A 22,667-nucleotide genomic window follows, 5' to 3' on the forward strand; every position below is an offset into this window, starting at 1 on the left:
TCTCAATCAGGCCGCCAGCCTGGAGGCAGACCTGCTCCAGCACTCCTCCGCCGCCTCCAGCCTTCCCCCCACCCCCTCCACCTCCACCCAGGCCCAGTCCAGCATGCCCCCCTCCCAGGGCAGCCCCCTGCCCTCCTCCCAGCACATCCAACACATGGGGCAGCCAGCCGGCAGTGTCCCCTTGCCGCCACCACAACACTTTTCCCTGACCCCGGTGGACCACGACATGGACATCACGCAGGACGACCAGACTGTCTTGCTCCAGCTGGAGCAGCTGTTGGCGGAGGGGGGCCTCCAGGGCATGGAGTCTCTGCTCGGCATGGCCGCCTCCGCCTCCTCCCCGGCCGGCAGGATGGAAGGTCAAGGCCACGGGGGGCCCGGGGCGGGTGGCAGCACTTTCAACGAGCAGATGGCCATCAACGCCATACAGCAGCAGCTGATGGGAGACGACCCCATGGGGAACGGCATGAGTATGTCTGGGGGAGGGGGTCCGCTTCGCAGCCCCAACACCCCCGGGGGTGTCTTCTCCCCCAACAACAATCCCCCGCTCTCCCCCGTGACGGGGATGGGCCCCAGGGGCATGATGGGAGCCGGGGCGGGGGGACCCCCTCGACACCCGCAGATGCTGGGCATGGGCCCCCGCTCCTTCCCCGCCCAGATGTCGCCCGGGCAGCAAGGCCAGCAGCCTGGGGTGGTCTCCCCTGGCCAGCAGCCGCCCAGGCCCATGTTCTCCCCAACGGGCATGCCTCCACAGAGTCCGCAGTATCAGCAGCCTAGAGGTAGGTCAACGCTGCATTGTATCTGTACAACACTCACATGCCTTCTATGCAAGGTTGCATGCACACGACGGGCGCAGTGGTAAGACGTCGGCCTCCTAATCGGGAGGTCGTGAGTTCGAATCCCGATCGCTGCCGCCTGGTGGGTTAAGAGTGGAGATTTTTCCGATCTCCCAGGTCAACTTATGTGCAGACCTGCTAGTGACTTAACCCCCTTCGTGTGTACATGCAAGCACAAGACCAAGTGCGCATGGGGACTGGGTGGCCGAGTGGTAACGCACTTGCGCTCGGAAGCGAGAGGTTGCGAGTTCGATCCTGGGTCAGGGCGTTAGCAATTTTCTCCCCCCTTTCCTAACCTAGGTGGTGGGTTCAAGTGCTAGTCTTTCGGATGAGACGAAAAACCGAGGTCCCTTCGTGTACACTACATTGGGGTGTGCACGTTAAAGATCCCATGATTGACAAAAGGGTCTTTCCTGGCAAAATTGTATAGGCATAGATAAAAATGCCCACCAAAATACCCGTGTGACTTGGAATAATAGGCCGTGAAAAGTAGGATATGCGCCGAAATGGCTGCGATCTGCTGGCCGATGTGAATGCGTGATGTATTGTGTAAAAAAATTCCATCTCACACGGCATAAATAAATCGCATAAAATAAAATAAAATAAATAAATAAATAAATCCCTGCGCTTAGAACTGTACCCATGGAATACGCGCGATATAAGCCTCATATTGATTGATTGATTGAAAAGATCCTGTAATCCATGTCGGAGTTCGGTGGGTTATGGAAACACGAAAATACCCAGCATGCCTACCCAACAAAAGCATCTTAATAATAATATTAATGGCACATTTATCTAGCGCTTGCCAACAGCTTGAAGCAACAACACAATATATACAATTTATACAATTTGCATTAATAATGTCTCAAATAAAATTTTGTGTTTGTATGTGTGAATGGTGAGCCAATAGTCATAACAGACAAGAAAATTGAATGCATTGTATTGTATATTCACCAGGTCCACTAGCCAGTGCGTTACAGGGGGGTCAGCAGGCCTTCGCCCCGCGACCCGGCCAGCAAGTCCGACAGACGCTGCTCAAACAGCAACAGACTCGCGCCCTGGAGAAACGCCAGCGCCAACAGGTGCAGGAGAGACAGCGCATGCTGCAGATGCACCACCAGCAGCGACTGATTCAGCAGCAGCAGACGCAGCAGCAGCAACAAGCGCCGCAGCAGTTTGGACAGAGGTTCCCACAACAGGTAGGCTGGGGTTGGATCTGTGATGACACAATCAGAGGGGCGGGGATGACAAGTTGAAGTTTTTGTTTCTTTTGTTTTTTGGTGATGTTGTTCAAAGTCGTTGGTGTGTGATTTGTTTTGAAAATGGATGTGTTGTTGTTTTCAAGTTTTTTTTAGTTTTGTGTTTCTCGACCCCTTTAGGTTTAGGTATAGTCCCGAATTAACCCCGTGGAAGTGATGTCACATGCTGGAAGAAGAGTGATCTATTGAAATTCCCTCACTGGGACGGTTAACCACACACGGGGCTGAATCGGGTTATTCCCACCCCCACCCCACCCTCAGTCCCCCCTCCCCTGTGTAACTTCAGATCTCATCAGTCAACTTCACTCAATTCAGTCACTTCATTCTGCGATGTTTTCCTGGATTTGTCCATCATTTTGAAGAGATTTCATGCAAAAAGAAATAGAAAATTAAGTTGAACATCCACAATGAACTAAAAGAGCCAGCCACCTGAGCAAGCCTTTCACTAAGTCAGCAGTTCAGTACATTCTCTAGTTTGAGAGAGTGAGATGAAATGAGTGTGGTCATGAGAAAGTCTATGAAGGTTAAGAACAAGGTTTTATTCAGCTGAATCAAAATAAAGTAAAAGCACACAAACATGAGGGGCATGAGCTAAAACAAGCGCTTTTATTACAATTGGCCCAAGGCATATGCATTTTCCCTTGTCTTTCATTTTATTCATGAAAACTGCTTCACTACAGCAATACCACTGTACAGAATAGCTGGACCCATAGCTGCGGCTGACAAAAAAACAAGTTATAAAAAAAAAAACGCTTTTAACAAGAATGTGAATTTAGAACATAACAGCAAAGCAAATCGATTTCTCTCTGCGTTTGTCACCCAGACCCACACTCCAATTTCCATGAAAAAAACGAAATTCATTGAAAGACATTTTTCTTTTGTTTTTGCTTTTGAAGCTCATCGTGGTGGTATTGGTATTGTGATGAGATGTGTATTTGATCCATCTAAATGTTGTGGTCAGTGGTTGATGGAGTGACCGTTGCTTCGAGTCTGTTTGGTTGGTGTGCTTGACCCGTGGTGCCAGCTGTTGTCCTGTCAGCCGTTAAGTGGCGTTCACATGGCAGACTTTAAACCAACTTTTCCCCGACTCTTGTTGGTTTGAAATCGCTCCCGAGTTGTTGAGGCCAAGTCAACAAAAAATCTGCCATGTGAACGGCCGCAGCAATTTAGGTTCGATTTTGCAGCAAGTCAAAAACTCAGATCAGTTGAGCGCTGCTCGACTCAGCGGTGACTTGGCGCAGATGTTTAGCAGACTTTTCTTACAGCGCTCACTGATTGGTTAGCTCCAACCAAACTGCTCTTCCCGCATTAGGAGGTAGTTCCTATAGACTGGCCTTCAAGTCTGCCGAGAATCACTGCTTAAAACTAGTTTGAGTGTTTGCTCTGTTCACATGGGCAGTGATTTTCATTGGACTTGGCGTGGACTAAAATCGCTTGAAAGTTGGTCGAAAGTCTGCCATGTGAACAGCACTTTAAACGCCTGTGGGAAGTTGTCGTTCCTTTCTGTCCTTCTTTGTGTTTTTTTCCCCATCTCTAAAGAAAGAAGCATCAGAATGAATGTCTTGAAGTTCAAGTGAGGTAGATTGTACTTCAGACTGGGTTGCAGCAAGGTTGCTGTAGACTACGGCAAGGTTACGGCAAGGTTGCAGCGAGTCTGCGGCAATAGGTCACAATAGGGTCTTTTCTTCATAAGGGTCGTCTTGTGTTCAGTTGCAGACATATGGTCGCCCCAATTCTGCCAGTATTGTATTGGGAATAAAATGCTGGCATTCGGTTTTCTTGCAAAAAATGTTATTGTTTTGACGATATGACAGTAGTGCCCACTGGAATGAAGCACAAAGTAAGTTGAACAGACCAGAGTATCTTTGAGGATGCAGTTATCAAAAGATATGACCGCAGAGTGAATGTAACAAAACATTCTTGTGAAAGTGTGAGCACAGTCTGCAGATGAGAAAATTTTTTTGAGGAAAAGTGCATTGAAAAATAATTGAGAAATAAAATTGTGTCATGTTATGAAATGTTCTAAAAGAAAGCAAATATCTAAATATGAATTGTAAGGTTGGCAAAATGTGCATGGCAAGTTGTGTGACTGCACAGATCATGGTGAGGATAATACTGTCAAGGCTGCAGTAGGAAGTTACAAAGAACAGAATACAACTTGCAACCTACCTCACCCACTAAACCCTCCGCAACCCCCACTGCCAACCCCCCCCCCCCCCCCCCTTCCCCCCAGGATCAATACCTGTCTGCCACCCCCATAGTCCCCCCGCCCTCAAGTAGCCAGGTCCAAAACTAGATTTGAAAGACTTTGTCTTGCCCTCTGCCTGATGACCTTGACCTCATTATGTCTGCAGCCGGCCATGCCAAGTATGGAATCGGGAACTACCCCGGGACAATTCCCGGAAAATTTACGTGATCTCATGAACACGGGACACGCCCCCAACGTGACCATACCAGCGCAGGTCAGTCCAGTGACCTTGACATCTCTATATATACTTGGCCTTGACCCCTCTGACCTTCAGCTTTTTTTTTTTTTTTCTTGGTGTGCCTTGGCGCTGACTGGGTATACAAGCTCCCAACAGACCTCTTATCTCCCTGGAGGTTTGCCTTTCTCACCCGCACTGTGGTAGTTTTCGCTTGTGTTTTATTTTGTTCTAATCAGCCTGTATCTCACGCTGCCGTAGAGGGTTAAAGCTTGGTGGTAGTAGTGCAGAACCCTAACAGCTTTCAGGATTTCTTCTGCTTTTCTGTTTTATATTTCGTCTGTGACTAAACTGGGAATTGGCCTGGGAACATCAGGGTTCGTCCTGATTTACTTACGTTTGCTCCTTCAATCAGTTGAAGCTTATGTTTTGCAAACATTGTTATTGACTTATGCTCATAGGGCTTGAAGATAGCCGAGTCGTTAGCGGCGCTTAGCTTAAAACCAGTTGGACTCTATCGATGTGGGTTTGAATCCCAGGTTTGGCAAGGGATTTATTTCTCAGGGACAATTTTGTGCAGTCTCTCCTCTGTGTGCATGCGTGTACATGTTAGAGATCCCAAATTCACAGCGAAATTCTCATCAGAGCTTGGAAACATGAACACACACGTCACATGCTGCAAAAGGTAGACAACAAATTGCGTAGTGCCATACTGTATGGCAGCTCACTTTCCTCAAACAGAAAGCAACCTGTAGTTCCATGAGGGTAACCTTACAGGACTATAATTATGACATCCATGAGGGTAACCTTACAGGACTATAATTATGACATCCATGAGGGTAACCTTACAGGACTATAATTATGACATCCATGAGGGTAACCTTACAGGACTATAATTATGACATCCATGAGGGTAACCTTACAGGACTATAATTATGACACCCATGAGGGTAACCTTACAGGACTATAATTATGACACCCAGACAGGACTATAATTATGACACCCATGAGGGTAACCTTACAGGACTATAATTATGACACCCATCAGGGTAACCTTTCAGGACTATAATTATGACACCCATCAGGGTAACCTTACAGGACTATAATTATGACACCCATCAGGGTAACCTTACAGGACTATAATTATGACACCCATGCCCTTACAGGACTATAATTATGACATCCATCAGGGTAACCTTACAGGACTATAATTATGACACCCATGCCCTTACAGGACTATAATTATGACACCCATGCCCTTACAGGACTATAATTATGACATCCATCAGGGTAACCTTACAGGACTATAATTATGACACCCATGAGAGTACCCTTACAGGACTATAATTATGACGCCCATGAGGCTAACCTTGCAGGACTATAATTATGACATCCATGACACAGCAGCCTCCAGTGGAATGGTTCAGGATGATGCTTGTTTTAGAAATCCTGCTGTGGGTTTTGTTCTTCTGCATTTGTGTCTTTGCCATTCTTTTGAAAGCTTGTGCTTTTGTTCCTCCTTGCTAGTGATTTTGACTGTAGGGCCGATGTGCACGAGAAAGTTACCAGTCGGATGGGAGCCAGCCGCGGTGTTCGATTGGCTGAAATTAAGATTTGTTGTGATTTGTGAGGAAAAAAAAATCCCTGCGCTTAGAACTGTACCCACGGAATACGCGCGATATAAGCCTCATATTGATTGATTGATTTCAACAAATCAGACCCCGCGGTTTGCTCTCTCCTGTTTGGGTGGAACCCACTTTCGCTTCGTGCCCCTCACCCCAGGTGTCAATAGATTTCTTTGTTGTCTGACTTTCATTCGATGTGTATGTATGTGCCTTTTGTAGAATATGGCATTGTAGTAGTACTAGAAGTAGTAGCTCTGTGGTTTTACTTGCTTCCACGGTGAATGTGAATCTGTGGAGGGCCGGATGTGTCGAGTGTGTACGATTATGTTCCATTTATGTTTTGATGTAAATTATCTCTTTTCATCCTTCCTTATTTCTCGTTTGCTCATATGCAGTGTTGAGTATTACTGTAATACACACCACCTCATTTCAAAGTCAATGATAGAAATAATACAGTGGAACCCCTCTTTTCACACCGTCAAAAATCTGAGAAAATCAGGTCTTAAAAAGGAGAGGGTCTTAAAAAGGGGGTACATTTACAGAAGTTATGAACAGAAAATCTGAAAAAGTAAGGTCTTGAAAGGGAGGAAGTCTTAAATTGGGGGGGTGGGGGGGGGTCTGAAAAGGGGGAGTTCCCCTGTATACAGCACAAAATGACTCATATTTTTTCCCAAAAACACACTGCCTTAATAGCTAGTTGAATGTTTGGGAAATTTTATTTGGTTTCACGAAGTTAACGGTTAAGCTGTTTTAGATTAACTGTATGCAGGCTATACAGTCATTAACTGTATGCAGGCTATACAGTCATTAACTGTATGCAGGCTATACAGTCATTAACTGTATGCAGGCTATACAGTCATTAACTGTATGCAGGCTATACAGTCAAGGGAAAACCAGTGCCTGGCCTGTCTAAAAACACCTCCCGCTGGAGGGATTTTGCAGCCAGCGCAGTGAAGATAAAGGGAAAATTGTTCTCTGCGCGTGCGCCATCAAGCAGGATGTCCCAGAACTGTACAAGTCATTAATCAAACACATTATCATCACAAACAAGTGTAACGTCCCATTTGTTACCCCCTTGTCTTCTCCTGTCATTAGGGAACACCTGTACACCTGTTTGCCCATACTTTTGTTTTTGTTTTTTTGTTAGTAATTTGTCATTATTTTTTAAGTTTTTGGTCAAAAATACTCCATTTGTGTTCAGACTACAAACTTCAAATGTGCTTCAAGTTCAACTTTAAGTTTGTGTTGCTTATGTTGGCCTTTGACCATCGCATTACTATTTTTTGACTTGACAATTATTCTGCCAAGTTTTTGGGGTAAAATTTGATGTGATTTGTCATACAACTTGTGCACAAGTGTTGAAGAAATATGCCGGTTATTGTTTTAAGGTACACGTACCATCATGGTTTGTTTAACAAACTGACTTGTAGAATCTGTATCACAAGTAGTTAGAAACAAAGTTTTGTTATCCTAAGGATTCAGAAAATTGCTTTGATTTGTATTGCTTTCCTTTAATTTATAGAAAGTATCTCCCATTTTATTTTACTCTTCCTGTTTAGAATTACTAAAATGCATCTGTACATGTTTTGTAACTCTTATAGTTGTACCCTGTCCTGTTAGTACAGACTATGTATACATGTAGTTTTAGCTACTCTCAGTATCTTGCTAACTAGCACAGTAGTTATAGAAACTCTGCTCTCTGTGGGGGAAGGAGGTCCAGTGAAAAATGATCGGCTGAAGATTGAAATAATTTCATGTAGTCATCTTCTTCTGCGTTCATGGGCTGAAACTCTCGCAAACACATGTGTTTTTATGCACGAGTGAGTTTTTTTTTCTCGTGTATGACCGTTTTTTCTGCCAACATTTACACAACCATACTCCCATTTTCGGGGGATATCATAATGATTCTTTGAGCTTAACAGTAACTAACATTTCTTCTTGGGGACAAATTAAAGTTTGAGTTTGAGCTTGTGTAAAAAGGAGGCACAACGTCCCAGCAATGATTTTTCTAGAGCATCAGAGCAACGTTAAAGGTCATTTTAAGGTCAGACCTAGAAGTGACCTTGGGCAATGCAGGCACTTCACCCAGCGGAGAGCAGAGTTTGCCAGCAATTTAGTCAGTTTACCTTGCTTTTCGGAGGTTTAACTTTTGACTTTCATTTTCGCTTCTCCTTCTTCCCCCTTACACACATCTGTCCTTTCTTTCTTCCTTTCGGTGCTCTTCCTTTCTTTCTTTTTCCCTCTTTTTATATTTAGTCAAGTTTTGACTAAATATTTTAACATCGAGGGGGAATCGAAACGAGGGTCGTGGTGTGTGTGCGTCTGTCTGTGTGTGTGTGTGTGTGTGTGTGTGTGTGTGTGTGTGTGTGTGTGTAGAGCGATTCAGACTAAACTACTGGACCGATCTTTATGAAATTTGACATAAGAGTTCCTGGGTATGAAATCCCCATACGTTTTTTTCATTTTTTTGATAAATGTCTTTGATGACGTCATATCCGGCTTTTCGTGAAAGTTGAGGCGGCACTGTCACGCCCTCATTTTTCAACCAAATTGGTTGAAATTTTGGTCAAGTAATCTTCGACGAAGCCCGGACTTCGGTATTGCATTTCAGCTTGGTGGCTTAAAAATTAATTAATGACTTTGGTCATTAAAAATCTGAAAATTGTAAAAAAAAAATAAAAATTTATAAAACGATCCAAATTTACGTTTCTCTTATTCTCCATCATTTGCTGATTCCAAAAACATATAAATATGTTATATTTGGATTAAAAACAAGCTCTGAAAATTAAATATATAAAAATTATTATCAAAATTAAATTGTCGAAATCAATTTAAAAACACTTTCATCTTATTCCTTGTCGGTTCCTGATTCCAAAAACATATAGATATGATATGTTTGGATTAAAAACACGCTCAGAAAGTTAAAACAAAGAGAGGTACAGAAAAGCGTGCTATCCTTCTTAGCGCAACTACTACCCCGCTCTTCTTGTCAATTTCACTGCCTTTGCCATGAGCGATGGACTGACGATGCTACGAGTATACGGTCTTGCTGAAAAATGGCATTGCGTTCAGTTTCATTCTGTGAGTTCGACAGCTACTTGACTAAATATTGTATTTTCGCCTTACGCGACTTGTTTCTTTTTCTGTCGCTGTGTGTTAATCTCTGGCTGTGTACCCCTGACTGACAGCTGTTGTCATGGCAGCGGGGCGGCGTGCTTCCTGGGTCGGTGTCGCCACGGTTACCGCTGCCCCCTAGCAGCGCTATGGGGGGTCAGGGGGCACCGGGCAGGGGACACTACCCTCTGGGGCAGTGGGGGACAGGGGAGGCTATGCTCGGCTTACACCCTCTGCCTCAGGTTAGTAGAGAGCTAGTTACCTTTTCCTGCCTGACCCTGCACTCACTCAACTTTGACCCCTCTCCCATGCCACACTGCATGACCTTGCCCTCTCCTTGACCTTGTTGACCTTTCTGTGTGGTTTTCATTGCATGGCCTTCACCTTGGAATAAGTAGTTGTATTTTTGATTTACCCCTTCGGCTCTCTTTTTTTTGTCACGGCTGAATTATTGTGAATTTTGTTTTAGTGCATCTTTGATGGAAATGTATTAGTATGATGGTGTACATAATGTTATCTGGATGGACTGTATAGATCTATGTTAGTTTTGTTGTGGAAGATCTCTTTGTTTCTGTGCTTTAAAATTTGGTGTGTGCATTTTTTTTAAATGTGAATTTTGTTCTTTTTACATTTAGTCAATTTTGACTAAATGTTTTAACATAGAGGGGGAATCGAGACGAGGGTCGTGGTGTGTGTGTGTGTGTCTGTCTGTCTGTCTGTGCGTGTGTGTGTGTAGAGCGATTCAGACCAAACTACTTGACCGATCTTTATGAAATTTGACATGAGAGTTCCTGGGAATGATATCCCCGGACGTTTTTTTCTTTTTTTCAATAAATACTTTTGATGACGTCATATCCGGCTTTTTGTAAAAGTTGAGGCGGCACTGTCACACCCTCATTTTTCAATCAAATTGATTGAAATTTTGGCCAAGCAATCTTCGATGAAGACCGGACTTCGGTATTGCATTTCAGCTTGGTGGCTTAAAAATTAATTTATGACTTTGGTCATTAAAAATTTTGAAATTGTAATAAATTTTGTTTTTATATAAAACGATCCAAATTTACGTTCATCTTATTTTACATCATTTCCTGATTCCAAAAACATATAAATATGTTATATTCGGATTAAAAACAAGCTCTGAAAATTAAAAATATAACAATTATGATCAAAATTAAATTTCCGAAATCGATTTAAAAACAATTTCATCTTATTCCTTGTCAGTTCCTGATTCCAAAAATATATAGATATGATATGTTTGGATTAAAAACACGCTCAGAAAGTTAAAACAAAGAGAGGTACAGAAAAGCGTGCTATGCAGCACAGCGAAACTACTACTGCGCTGAACAGGCTCGTCAGTTTCACTCCGTTATGCACAAGCGGCGGACTACGGTCATTGTGAAAAAATGCAGTGCGTTCAGTTTCATTCTGTGAGTTCCACAGCTTGACTAAATGTAGTAATTTCGCCTTACGCGACTTGTTTTTTCTCTGCTGTAGTATATATGTGGCTGTGCGTTTGGTCCCTGCTCTTCTGTGGCTGTGCAAACCGGCACTCTTAGTCTGTGCTGCACTGTATTCAAATCAGATCTCTACATTTTGTCTATTTCAGGATCCGCCCCTTTCTACCTCTCTCTCCCTCCCCCCCCTCCTCCTCCTCTCTCTCTCTCTCTCTCTCTCTCTCTCTCTCTCTCTCTCTCTCTCCTAATGTACACAGACCCTTTTCGGATGAAGGGACTTAAAAACCAACCACTATTTAGATGTGTGATGATTTTTGCAATGTCTTGCTTGTTTGATTGTTTTCCTTAAAATGCAATGTATGGCTTAGAGCATGATGTTGAGAAAGTGCAAGCTGCTCTATACCACTTAATTCACATCAATCAACTCGCAATCTACCTTAATGCAATGCATTTTGTGTACATATGTATAATGTGTTTTCACTTTAGTTATCTGTTTCGTCGCGATATAACCTTCGTGGTTGAAAACGACGTTAAACACCAAATAAAGTAAAGTTATCTGTTAAAATGTAGAATTTTATTTTTTTATTTTTGTTATCTTGTATTTTTACTTCATTGTTGTAGTTAGTCCCTTTTCAGGGCGAGGGCTGGATGTAAAAAAGCAGACCACTGCTTAATCTACTATCCTCGTTAAATAGAGAATTGTCATTGTCATTGTCATTGACATTGTCATTGTCTCCTAACACTCTCTCTCTGTCTCTCTCTCTCTCTCTCTCTCTCTCTCTCTCTCTCTCTCTCTCTGTATTCCTTTTCCTTCTCAGTCTCTGCCCCCTCCCTCTATCCCTTCCCTCCCTTACTCACCCCTGTTCAACCCACAGACAACGACACTTGAACCCAGTGGAGATGTTTTTGATCACAGTAAACTATGATTGACCTTCTCTTTGCCTGGGGAACCAAGCTTAAAAGGGTTTGTGACTCTAGTCTTGAAAAGAACAAAGCAGGCAGGGGCCTATCATGTGTCCACTGACGAAAATAGCAACAACCTCTTCCCAAGAAGTTCAAGGGTATCATTATTTTATCTTTATTTTTTATTTTATTTTTATTTTTTATATTATTTTTTTATATTATTTTTTAATTGTTTTAATTTTTATTTATTTTTATTTATTTATTTTGAGGGAAGAGAGGGCAGGGTGTATTGGTGTGTTTGTGTTGTGTGTGAATGTGTATGTGTTTGTGACGGGGGGGGGGGGGGGTGGATATGGGGTGCAGAGATGGCAAGATTTGAACAGGTTTCTTTTTAAACCTATTAATCAAAAATACAAATGAAGATAGAGAAAAAGAGAGGGCAGGGATGTGAGATAATAAATAAAAAAGAGCTGAAAATGTGTTTCCAGGGACATCGATCACAACCCCCCCCCCCCCACCCCACCCCCTCCCCCCCCCCCCCCCCCCCCCCCCCACCCCCACCCCTTGCCTCACTGTCATGCAGGAGGATTGGTGCTTGGTTTTGTGTGATTTTGCATGTGCACTTTTTGTCTCTTTTGTCACGTTTGTTTTATTTTGACAACTTCCTCCTTTTCCGGGGCAAGAGGCTAATGTTTTTTTGTTTTGTTTTTTCATATTCTGAATTCATGAGTCAGACTCAGAGGCTGGCGTTTAAATCAGAATGTTCTTTGTCATTGTTCTCAGTTTCTCCCATAGAAAGGTTTGTTTATTTTAACCAATAGTTTAATTATTGATTGATTTATTGGTTTATTTATTGATTTATTTATTTTGTATTCATTGATTGATTGATTTAATTATTTATTTACCCCCCGCGGGTTAGGGGGAAGAATTTACCCGATGCTCCCCAGCATGTCGTAAGAGGCGACTAACGGATTCTGTTTCTCTTTTTACCCTTGTTAAGTGTTTTTTGTATAGAATATAGTCAATTTTTGTAAAGATTTTAGTCAAGCAGTATGTAAGAAATGTTAAGTCCTTTGTACTGGAAACTTGCATTCTCCCAGTAAGGTCATATATTGTACTACCTTGCAAGCCCCTGGAGCAAATTTTTGATTAGTGCTTTTGTCAACAAGAAACAATTGACAAGTGGCTCTATCCCATCTCCCCCCTTTCCCCGTCGCGATATAACCTTCGTGGTTGAAAACGACGTTAAACACCAAAGAAAGAAAGAAAGAATTATTTATTGTATAACAATAGCCTCGCAATCTTGACAGTCGTTGAGTCAGTTGTTGTGTGTAAACAGTACTTTGACACCCATGACAAGTGAAATGGAACACTGACGGTAAATGCAATTTATTGATGCAGAATTGATAAACTTGAGCGTTTGAGTTACTCTACAGGTTTTCTTTTGTGCTCTCCCTGAAAGAGTTTTGCCTGCATGTTATCTGCTTGCCCTTTGTATGTGTGTATTGGAAATCGTTTGCTGCTTGGGTACATATAGCTTTATTCCTTTGCTGCTTGGGTACATATAGCTTTATTCCTTTGGCTTTGCTGCTTGACATCTAGCTTTATTCCTTGGTTCCACCGCACCTGTCTGTCTCCTCCAGGACTTCTAATATATTTGTTATTTAAAGGCGCAGTGTATGCGTTGAGACTCACAATCTCAGATCTGGCCAGGCATTTACAAGGAATAAGACTGTACGTTTATCGGTAGAATATTTTTGGGAAACATGCCAAAAATAAACGGTCTTGCTGTTTTCTGAGCAGAGTGGTGATTTTTGCTGATCTGATCTTGAGCTGACACTGACATATCTTCCATGTAAAAGCCCAGACACTTGCACACATACCAATAATCAACACCCTGCCTGCTGCCTGTGCAGAGTAGGATTATTAAAAAAACCAACCGGCACGGTTGGCCTCGCAGGAGCTTTCTAGTTTGCTGTTAGGTAGATTTTTGGTTCCTCTTTCCTGTCATGCTCTCTTTTTCTTCATGAATTCTTTTCTTTTTTCTGCCTTCTTGCTCATTCACCTATATTTTTTCCAAAAATCTCTTCTCTTGCCGCTTGTCTCGCGATTCATGTATAGTTTAATCTGTTAGTGTTCTGATGTAAGTCCAGCAGTAGATAGGTTAAGCCTATTTTAACATACTGGAAACTGGTAATCTTCCAGTAGGTATTAATTTAGTTTTACTAAAGCCTGCTGGGACACAAGTAATGGGTTAGTGCATTTGTAAACAGGAATCGCTTGACAAGTGGCCCCCTTCATCCCCCCCTTCCTCGTCCTGATATGGCTCTGCGTAGTCGGCTGGGCGTTAAGCAAAACAAACAAACAAACAAACGGTTGGCCTAGTGGTAAGGCGTCCGCCCCGTGATCGGGAGGTCGTGGGTTCGAACCCCGGCCGGGTCATACCTAAGACTTTAAAATTGGCAATCTAGTGGCTGCTCCGCCTGGCGTCTGGCATTATGGGGTTAGTGCTAGGACTGGTTGGTCCGGTGTCAGAATAATGTGACTGGGTGAGACATGAAGCCTGTGCTGCGACTTCTGTCTTGTGTGTGGCGCACGTTATATGTCAAAGCAGCACCGCCCTGATATGGCCCTTCGTGGTCGGCTGGGCGTTAAGCAAACAAACAAACAAATTTCCACAAAAGCCACGACTAAAGTGGCACTACTAGTGTCTGTTGAGAAATATATTCATACAAAAATAATACCACTCTGCTGAGAAAGCAGCCAAGATGTTGAGTGTTGGTGGGTGTCCAAGTGGAGGGATGGTCTTGTCCCGTGTACAAAGCCTGACCAGGTGTGGGGTGGTGAGCCCAACTGTTCACCAGGGGAAGGACTGTGCCTACCCCCCGCGGGTTAGGGGGAAGAATTTACCCGATGCTCCCCAGCATGTCGTAAGAGGCGACTAACGGATTCTGTTTCTCCTTTTACCCTTGTTAAGTGTTTCTTGTATAGAATATAGTCAATGTTTGTAAAGATTTTAGTCAAGCAGTATGTAAGAAATGTTAAGTCCTTTGTACTGGAAACTTGCATTCTCCCAGTAAGGTCATATATTGTACTACGTTGCAAGCCCCTGGAGCAAATTTTTGATTAAATTACATATTCTTACTCCGAATCACATAAAAGCATTGACGCAGTCTTACATGCAAAAGGTCTGAAAAGGCTACCCGTCTTAAACAATTTTAAAGGGGAGCAACCCAACACAAAAAGTGTAAACAGGCAAGGTAGTGACCATCTACCCAGGGAGTTACCTCCCATCTAGGGTTATGTGACGTCACTTCCCCCTGTAAACACCACATGCTTCATACGACATTTCAGCCTACAGCAGAGAGGTCGTCGAATTTTTGGCTCCGTGTGTGGCTGAGTGCTGGTGTTTGTAAGGACACCCACCGGCCGCCTAACCCGTCTTAACGGCTTGCCTTTACGTGTTTGGTGAGCTCTTTCCATTTTGGTCATTATTTTGACAAGAATGTTGTTGTAGTTGCTGACTTTTCGTCCGTTTTTGCGGACTTGTAAAATTTTTTCAGTAACGCATTTTGGGGCTCCATGTTTGCTTGTCAGCTTAGCTGACGGCGAATGTGGCACGGCCTATATTTTGGATAGGTAAACCTTATTTTACCTCTTTCTTGCCTTCTGCTTTGTTAGTTGGTAAGCGCTTCCTTTTTTAGTCATTAGTTTGACAGGAAGTTTGTTGTAGTTGCTAAATTTTCCGTCCGTTTTGGACTTGTTAATTTTCAGTAACTCTTTGTTTGCCGCCTGTTGTCTGCGTCAGCGCGTCTGACGGTGAGATAACATGGCTAGGTGTGTGTCATTGGTCTTTCAGACCATTGGCATTTGTTGTTGTTTCGTACTAAGCATGTATAACCGCTTTGTCCGTTACTTATTCTGCCCCAAATGAATTTGGGGGGCAGTTTAGCACGTCTGTGACGTGTCTTGCTTCTTGCTTTCCCTCTCGGCATCGGAGCGCGGCGCTCTGGTGTCTATACTGTTTTGCTCTCTTTTTCCAGAGTTTCGCAGTTTGGGAGGGAAGATTGCAGCTTCACACGCCGTCTCCAGCGTTGTACTTCCGCCGGCGGCGGGTGTCGGCCACTCTTTGGCTTCCTGTCGGCCACGGCTTCCGGCCGCGGGCCTTCAGCTGCGTCTGCTGCCCCTTTGGGGGGCATGGACGGTAAGTCGAACTGCTCCACTGGCTCTCGTGAAGCCACCGGACGCTCTCTTTTGAGCAACAGTTCTTGGTCGCAGGCTCACTACCTGCAAACTTCCTGCCCGTCAGGATATGCTGCTCGTCTTAGTTCCGATCGTATAGCGAGAGGGCTATGACTGAGCAATGGCGGCTTCCGCTTGCGGGAGTCGTGTTTCTGGGTTTTCCCGGAGGCGAAGGTCAATCTGGCACACCCACGAAGGTCCCTGCTGGTGTCGACTGCAAACTTCCTGCTAGTCAGGATATGCTGCTCTTTCTAGGCCTGATCGCACAGCGTGTACGGCCGTGACTGAGCAATGGCGGCTTCCGCTTGCGGTAGTCGCGGTTCCGGGTTTACCCGGAGGCGAAGGTCAATCTGGCACACCCACGAAGGTCCCTGCTGGTGTCGACTGCAAAACTTCCTGCTAGTCAGGATATGCTGCTCTTTCTAGGCCTGATCGCACAGCGTGTACGGCCGTGACTGAGCAAGGGCGGCTTCCGCTTGCGGGAGTCGCGTTTCCGGGTTTTCCCGGAAGCGAAGGTCAATCTGGCACACCCACGAAGGTCCCTGCTGGTGTCGACTGTGGACTGGCCTTCGGGCAACCGGGCTTCCAGCCCCAGTCCTCGCAGCAGACGCTGCCGCTGTATGCGGCTTCGTCCGTTGCTTAATCTTCTGCTCTTTCTAAGCCTGTTTGCATTGCGTGCACGGCTGTGAATAGGCAAGGGCGGCTTCCCTTTTCGGGAGTCGCGCTTCCGGGTTTTCCCGAAAACGAAGGTCCTCCATCCCGTGCACTCACAGAGGTCATGGCTGGGGTTGACCGTTGACTGGCCTTTGGGCGTTCTGGCCTCGGCCTTAGTCATCGCAACAGGCGTTTCCGTTTATGCGGCTTCGTCCGTTGCTTTTCCGGCTCAGCCCGGAGTTGCCGTTCCTCCCCCTGCTGCGCCTATACGGAGGTCAGTGAGTGAGGAACAGGATACGTCCTACGGACATCCGGACAGTCGTCATTCCGGTTTACCGGGAGCATAGGTCCTCCTTTGCGATTACACTGTGTGTCTCTACTGGAGTTGACCGCGGACTAGCCTACGGGCGTTCGGTCTTCTGTCCTCAGTCCACGCAACATTTGCTTCCGCATTGTGCGGTTTTGTCTGTTGCGTTTCCGGCTTTGTCCGGATGCATCGTTCTCCTTCCTATCACTGTTAGCGAAGTGAGGAACGTCGGCTGGCCTATGGGCATGCAGGCTTTCAGCCTCGGCCGGGACGGTAGTCACTTCACTGGTCGGGTGTTGCGTCTACTGTCTATTCAGTTCTGGTGGCTTCGGATGTTACCTCCTCTTTGTCTTACCCTCTTATGGGAGGGGTGAGACAGGACGGTTTCCGGTTGAACGGGTTTCCGGTTTTCCGGTTATCCTGTTCAGTAGCTTTCCACTTGCAACTGTGACTTCGGTCAGTGTCAGGTCTCTGGGCTATTCTGTTATACAGCCTTTAGCCAGAGACCAGACACGTTCTGCCGAATCTCTCAGCTTCTCTCGAGGCCTCGATGGAGATTACTTCCAGATTTTTTATGGAGGGACATTGGCTTCCTCTTTGGTTGCATTCAGCGATGTCGGACTTCCGTTCCGCGAAGGAGGAGTTTTTCCTACTTCCGGTTTGATAGTCACCTTCAATGTGGGTACCATCTTCCGCAGGTTTTGGCTGGCCATCTCCTACCGGAAGTGGTATCCACGGGTTCCGGTTCTGCTGCTCGGTTTTCACGGGTCAGTTCCGGAACACGCGCAGCCTCGGCTGTCTTCGGCTACTCAGGCTTCGTCTTTTGTTTCTTCCTGTCATAGGAAGTTCTCTTGGCTGAAGCTGGGTCGGATTTTGCTGGCGTCTTGCTCTTCCGCGTACACCTTAATGGGAACGCAGGAACTTAGAGGAATTTGGACGTCAGTTTTTGGAATTTGCCTCTTTTTCGGAGATGATCGTCAGAGCGCTCTCGCGCTCTTTCCTGGAGTCACTGAACATTTCACGCTTAGTGTGTGTCAGGACACTGATGGCATCTCCACTCGTTCAGCCTGGCTAAGGCGAACGAGGAACAAAGAGGCTGTCCTCCCTTCACCTCGCTTTACAGTCGGGTGTAGGGAGGACTTGTTTCTCTCGCATGCTCAGGTCTCTGAGCAGGCTAGGAGGGACATCTGGGCTTTGATCGGAGTAGAGGGATCTGCTTTTTGAACTTCGGTGTTTTTACCAGAAAGCAAAGTAGATCCCGTGGGTTAGAGATCAGCGGATCTCTGACTTCTCTCTACAAGGGTTAAAGCAGAGCTAGCCTCCTCACGGGAAGCAGGCTCGGGCCTCGGGATGTTTTCAGCAGGCGGCCAATGGGCAGTCTCTGTCTGATTCTCGAGAATTAGATCACCTTTGGGCAGGGAGAAGGGCAGCCCTAGGCTAGCCTCTCTCCCCAAGGAAGTGCCCCCGGTCTCACCCCCCCCCCCCTCCGCCCTCCACTTTGGTGTTGGCGGGGCGGGTCTTCTCCTTGCAAGTTTTCATTGGATGGTCTCTGTACACAGCCAATAGTTTGTGGGAGTGGTGAGGTCGGGGGACTCCCATTGATCTAATGAGTGCATATTTATTTATGCCTCAGCCGATCCTTTCACGGTGTCTAGGCCCATCAGCTCGAGCACCCGCTGAGGTCTCTTCTGGTCGGTGCTAGCGCTGTCCTTCGGTTTTACAGCTCCAGTCCTCAGTTGTGTAACAGCAGTTCAGCCACGGGCTGCTGCAGTGGCACTTCCGGTTTTACCGGAGAGGTTGTTTCTTTCACAGACGCTTCTAGGTACGTCTGAGTTTTGGAACAGCGGCTGACCTTAGGGCATCCAGGGTTTTTAGCCTCGGCTGGTGCAACAGCCATTCCACCTGTGGGCGGGATGGTTGTTGTTTTCCCTGTTCTTGTGGCTTCGGACTTCGACTTTCTTTCCTTTATTTCATCTTAGGCAGGAGATGAGATAGGACGATTGCCGTTTGAGTGGGGCTGCCGTTTTCGGGCTTTCCCGTTCTTCTCAGTTTGCCACAAGCTGCTGGACTTGGTCCTGGGCGTCTTTCGCAGAGTCTGACTCCGTCTTTCTCTAGCGATCAGACGTGTTCTGGTGTTTCGTCCAAACTTAAGTTGCGCTTGAGTTGGCCTCGGAAGTAACATTCAGTTTTTCCTGAGGGGACATTGTCTTTGGCAATGCATGTTGGAGGAGTCATTCTTTGTGGCTTATCTCCTCTCTCAGGTTTTTGGCTACGAAGTTTACTTGGGGTTTTTGAATTTCTTTCATTTACCTTCAAGCAGACTGTTCTGTAACACTCTGGCTTTTAGTCATTTTGTTTTGGGTCACCGGTCACTTCAGCAGCAGTCGTCCGCGACAGCTGCTTCCAGTTTCGGCCGGAAGTAAGAGGTTCACTGGCTAGTGCACAGGCTACTGTCACGTCCGGTTCGAGCTTCGACTTACGTCAGCAGTCGTCCGCGACAGCTGCTTCCAGTTTCGGCCGGAAGTAAGAGGTTCACTGGCTAGTGCACAGGCTACTGTCACGTCCGGTTCGAGCTTCGACTTACGTCAGCAGTCGTCCGCGACAGCTGCTTCCAGCTTCGGCCGGAAGTAGGAGGTTCACCAGCTAGTGCACAGGCTACTGTCACGTCCGGTTCGAGCTTCGACTTACGTCAGCAGTCGTCCGCGACAGCTGCTTCCAGCTTCGGCCGGAAGTAAGAGGTTCACCAGCTAGTGCACAGGCTACTGTCACGCCCGGTTCGAGCTTCGACTTACGTCAGCAGTCGTCCGCGACAGCTGCTTCCAGTTTCGGCCGGAAGTAAGAGGTTCACCGACCTGGGCTTCACGCCATTCCTAAGTTTGATTACTTCGGCGTGATCGTCTTGTGGTCGCCGCGAGGTTTGTCCCTCACCTCACTGATCGGACTACCTTATGCATAGATCGTTTTTTCGGTGTATGTGCATTTCCTTCCATCCGAAAGGGGGGGGGGGGGGGGCAGCTTGTCTTTCCCTCTCTACTCGGCTCGGCTTAATCCAAGGCTGGGTTCTCTTTCTGGGTCGCTTGGTCCAGGAGATTGGAAGAAGTGCTGGGCACACATTTCTGGCTCTCTGATGTTGTCTTTCGCAACTTTTGCCTGAGAGACATCACGACTGTCAATCAGGATGGTTCTCAGGTCCTTTTCTGCTTTTGGCAGTGGGCCAGTTCCTGGCAAGGGTTAGAGTGAGTTAGTTTTTCTTTCTCACTGGGCCCTTTTCCTGACCTTTTGGCAGCAGGCCAGGGTTTTGGCAAGGTTTTTAGAGTGAGTTGGATTTTTCTTTCCCACCGCCTTGTTGAAGCTATCTGCTTTTATGTGATTCGGAGTAAGAATATGTAATTTAATCGAAAATTTTTAAGTAAATTTTCATTTCATTAATATACTTACCCGAATCACATAGTGTATGCCCTCCCGCCAACCCCGCATATGATTTTTAGTCTATTAAGTCGTATGAAGCATGTGGTGTTTACAGGGGGAAGTGACGTCACATAACCCTAGATGGGAGGTAACTCCCTGGGTAGATGGTCACTACCTTGCCTGTTTACACTTTTTGTGTTGGGTTGCTCCCCTTTAAAATTGTTTAAGACGGGTAGCCTTTTCAGACCTTTTGCATGTAAGACTGCGTCAATGCTTTTATGTGATTCGGGTAAGTATATTAATGAAATGAAAATTTACTTAAAAATTTTCGATTAGTGCTTTTGTGAACAAGAAACAATTGACAAGTGGCTCTATCCCATCTCCCCCCTTCCCTCCGTCGCGATATAACCCTTCGTGGTTGAAAACGACGTTAAACACCAAATAAAGAAAGAAACCACGAAGGTTATATCGCGACGGGGAAAGGGGGGGAGATGGGATAGAGCCACTTGTTAATTGTTTCTTGTTCACAAAAGCACTAATAAAAAAATTGCTCCAGGGTCTTGCAACGTAGTGCAGTACCTTACTGGGAGAATGCAAGTTTCCAGTACAAAGAACTTAACATTTCTTACATACTGCTTGACTAAAATCTTTACAAACATTGACTATATTTTATACAAGAAACACTTAACAAGGGTAAAAGGAGAAACAGAATCCGTTAGTCGCCTCTTAGGACATGCTGGGGAGCATCGGGTAAATTCTTCCCCCTAACCCGCAGGGGGTACTGTTCACCAGGGGAAGGACTGTGCCTTTAAAGTTGGCTGTGACCGTATGGTGAACTCTTGTCTCAGTCCTATCCTTTGTTCACCAGGGGAAGGACTGTGTCTTTAAAGTTGGCTGTGACCGTATGGTGAACTCTTGTTTCAGTCCTATCCTTTGTTCACCAGGGGAAGGACTGTGTCTTTAAAGTCGGCTGCGACCGTATGGTGAACTCTTGTTTCAGTCCTATCATTTGTTCACTGACAACACTGGTGTTTTCTGTTTTAATCAATACATACATGAATTACTGTCTCACTGTTGTTAGCAGAATGGTAGGCCGTGCCATGTACGATACCTACACATACACAGACTGCTTCTACCTTTCTTGTTCTCTCTGCAGCTAATACAGTAACTTGAAGGTGTTTGGTTCCAACATAATTTTCAGACCTCCTTTCGTCGAAAGTCGAAAATCAAAAATGTTGTCGTTTACATTACAGTACAGTACAGTACATCGGAACCCCCCTTTTAAGACCCCCTTCCCCAATTTAAGACTTCGTCCCTTTTAAGACCCCGTTTTCTCAGAATTTCTGTTCATAACCTCTGCAAGTTTACCCCCATTTTAAGACTCCCTCCTTTTAAAGACCTGATTTTCTCAGATATTTTGGAGGTAACTATTGCCAGAGACGGATGTCTCTGCTATTGCACATGTCGTATGCATTCAGAGCGCTACCAGAGTAGTCTTTGTCCTCAAGGTCTGACTGACTAGTTGACTTTTACGCCCTCTTACACAATTGGCCTATTATAGTGGGGCAGGCAGAGGTAGCAGGCTGTGTTGGAGGACAAAACACACGACAGACATGCACACAAAGAACACATACCACGATCGGTGTTGTAGTTCTGATTACGCTGTTGATGCCGTCTCAATTTCAAAATGGGGCTGAGCTCGATGATTTTGTTGGCAGTTCACCCATTTGCTTGCTGAGTTGAAGGAGATATATATATATATATACGGCCCTCAGTGTTGTGACGAGTTTCAGCGTGTGTTTGTGCAGGGAGCTCAGTTCAGCGGCATGCAGAGACACCGCTCTCTCTCAGGCAACGCGATTCCCACTTCGGCGGGCCCGCAGGGGGCTCGGTTCCAGTTCCCCGGGGAAGCCCCCCAGTTCTCAGCGCCCCCGGGCCAGGCCCAGATGGGGCCCATGTTCTCCCCGTCCGGTACGGGCCCCCAGCCTCCCCCCGGCTCCACCCCCCAGCAGCAACAGATGTTCCAGCAGAACAGAATGCTGCAGCGGTCTCTCAGCATGAACACGGGTGAGTTTGCTGTTTGGTGTTGTGTTGGTGGAGGGGGTGGTTGAATGTGTGTGTGTCTGTCTGCCCTTGCTCCTGTCCTATCTTGTCTTGTCTTGCCTGATGTCTTGTTTCGTCTTGTCTGATGTCGTGTCTAATAACTTGTATGGTCTTGTCTTGTCTCGTCTCGTCTTGTCTTGTCTTGTCTTGCCGATTGTCTTGTCTCGTCTCGTCTTGTCTTGTCTTTTCTTTTTTTCTGTCTTTTTTTTTTTTACTGCATCAAGATGTTTGTTCGAGTCTTGTGTGTTTCTTGTCTTGTGTCCTGATATCATCCTTTGTATCTTGTCTTGCTCTTGTCTTTGTTTCTCTCTTATGCCCTGTTTTCTTTGTTCTTGCCTG

At 45.7% G+C, this 22,667-nt stretch overlaps 1 protein-coding gene and 1 long non-coding RNA gene across 2 annotated transcripts in view; one reads left to right on the plus strand and one right to left on the minus strand.

Moving 5' to 3' along the window:
* LOC138979734 (uncharacterized) overlaps nt 1-22,667 on the plus strand; it is a gene marked incomplete in the record, with an annotated part of 169,210 nt that overhangs the window by 85,287 nt on the left and 61,256 nt on the right. The window contains 4 exon segments of the mRNA XM_070352475.1: nt 1-779; nt 1,794-2,035; nt 4,450-4,557; nt 22,034-22,292. The exon segment at nt 1-779 is cut by the window's left edge and continues 656 nt beyond it. Of these exon segments, the coding sequence (XP_070208576.1) occupies nt 1-779; nt 1,794-2,035; nt 4,450-4,557; nt 22,034-22,292 (1,388 nt within the window).
* On the minus strand, nt 1,765-22,037 carry LOC138979736 (uncharacterized). Its single transcript, XR_011460115.1, has 2 exons — nt 21,860-22,037; nt 1,765-2,052 (listed from the first exon to the last, which is right to left on the minus strand). It is a non-coding gene; the product is annotated as an uncharacterized lncRNA (long non-coding RNA).

The sequence above is a fragment of the Littorina saxatilis genome, linkage group LG11 (genome assembly GCF_037325665.1).
Source record: "Littorina saxatilis isolate snail1 linkage group LG11, US_GU_Lsax_2.0, whole genome shotgun sequence".
In the NCBI taxonomy this organism is placed as follows: Eukaryota; Metazoa; Mollusca; class Gastropoda; order Littorinimorpha; family Littorinidae; genus Littorina; species Littorina saxatilis.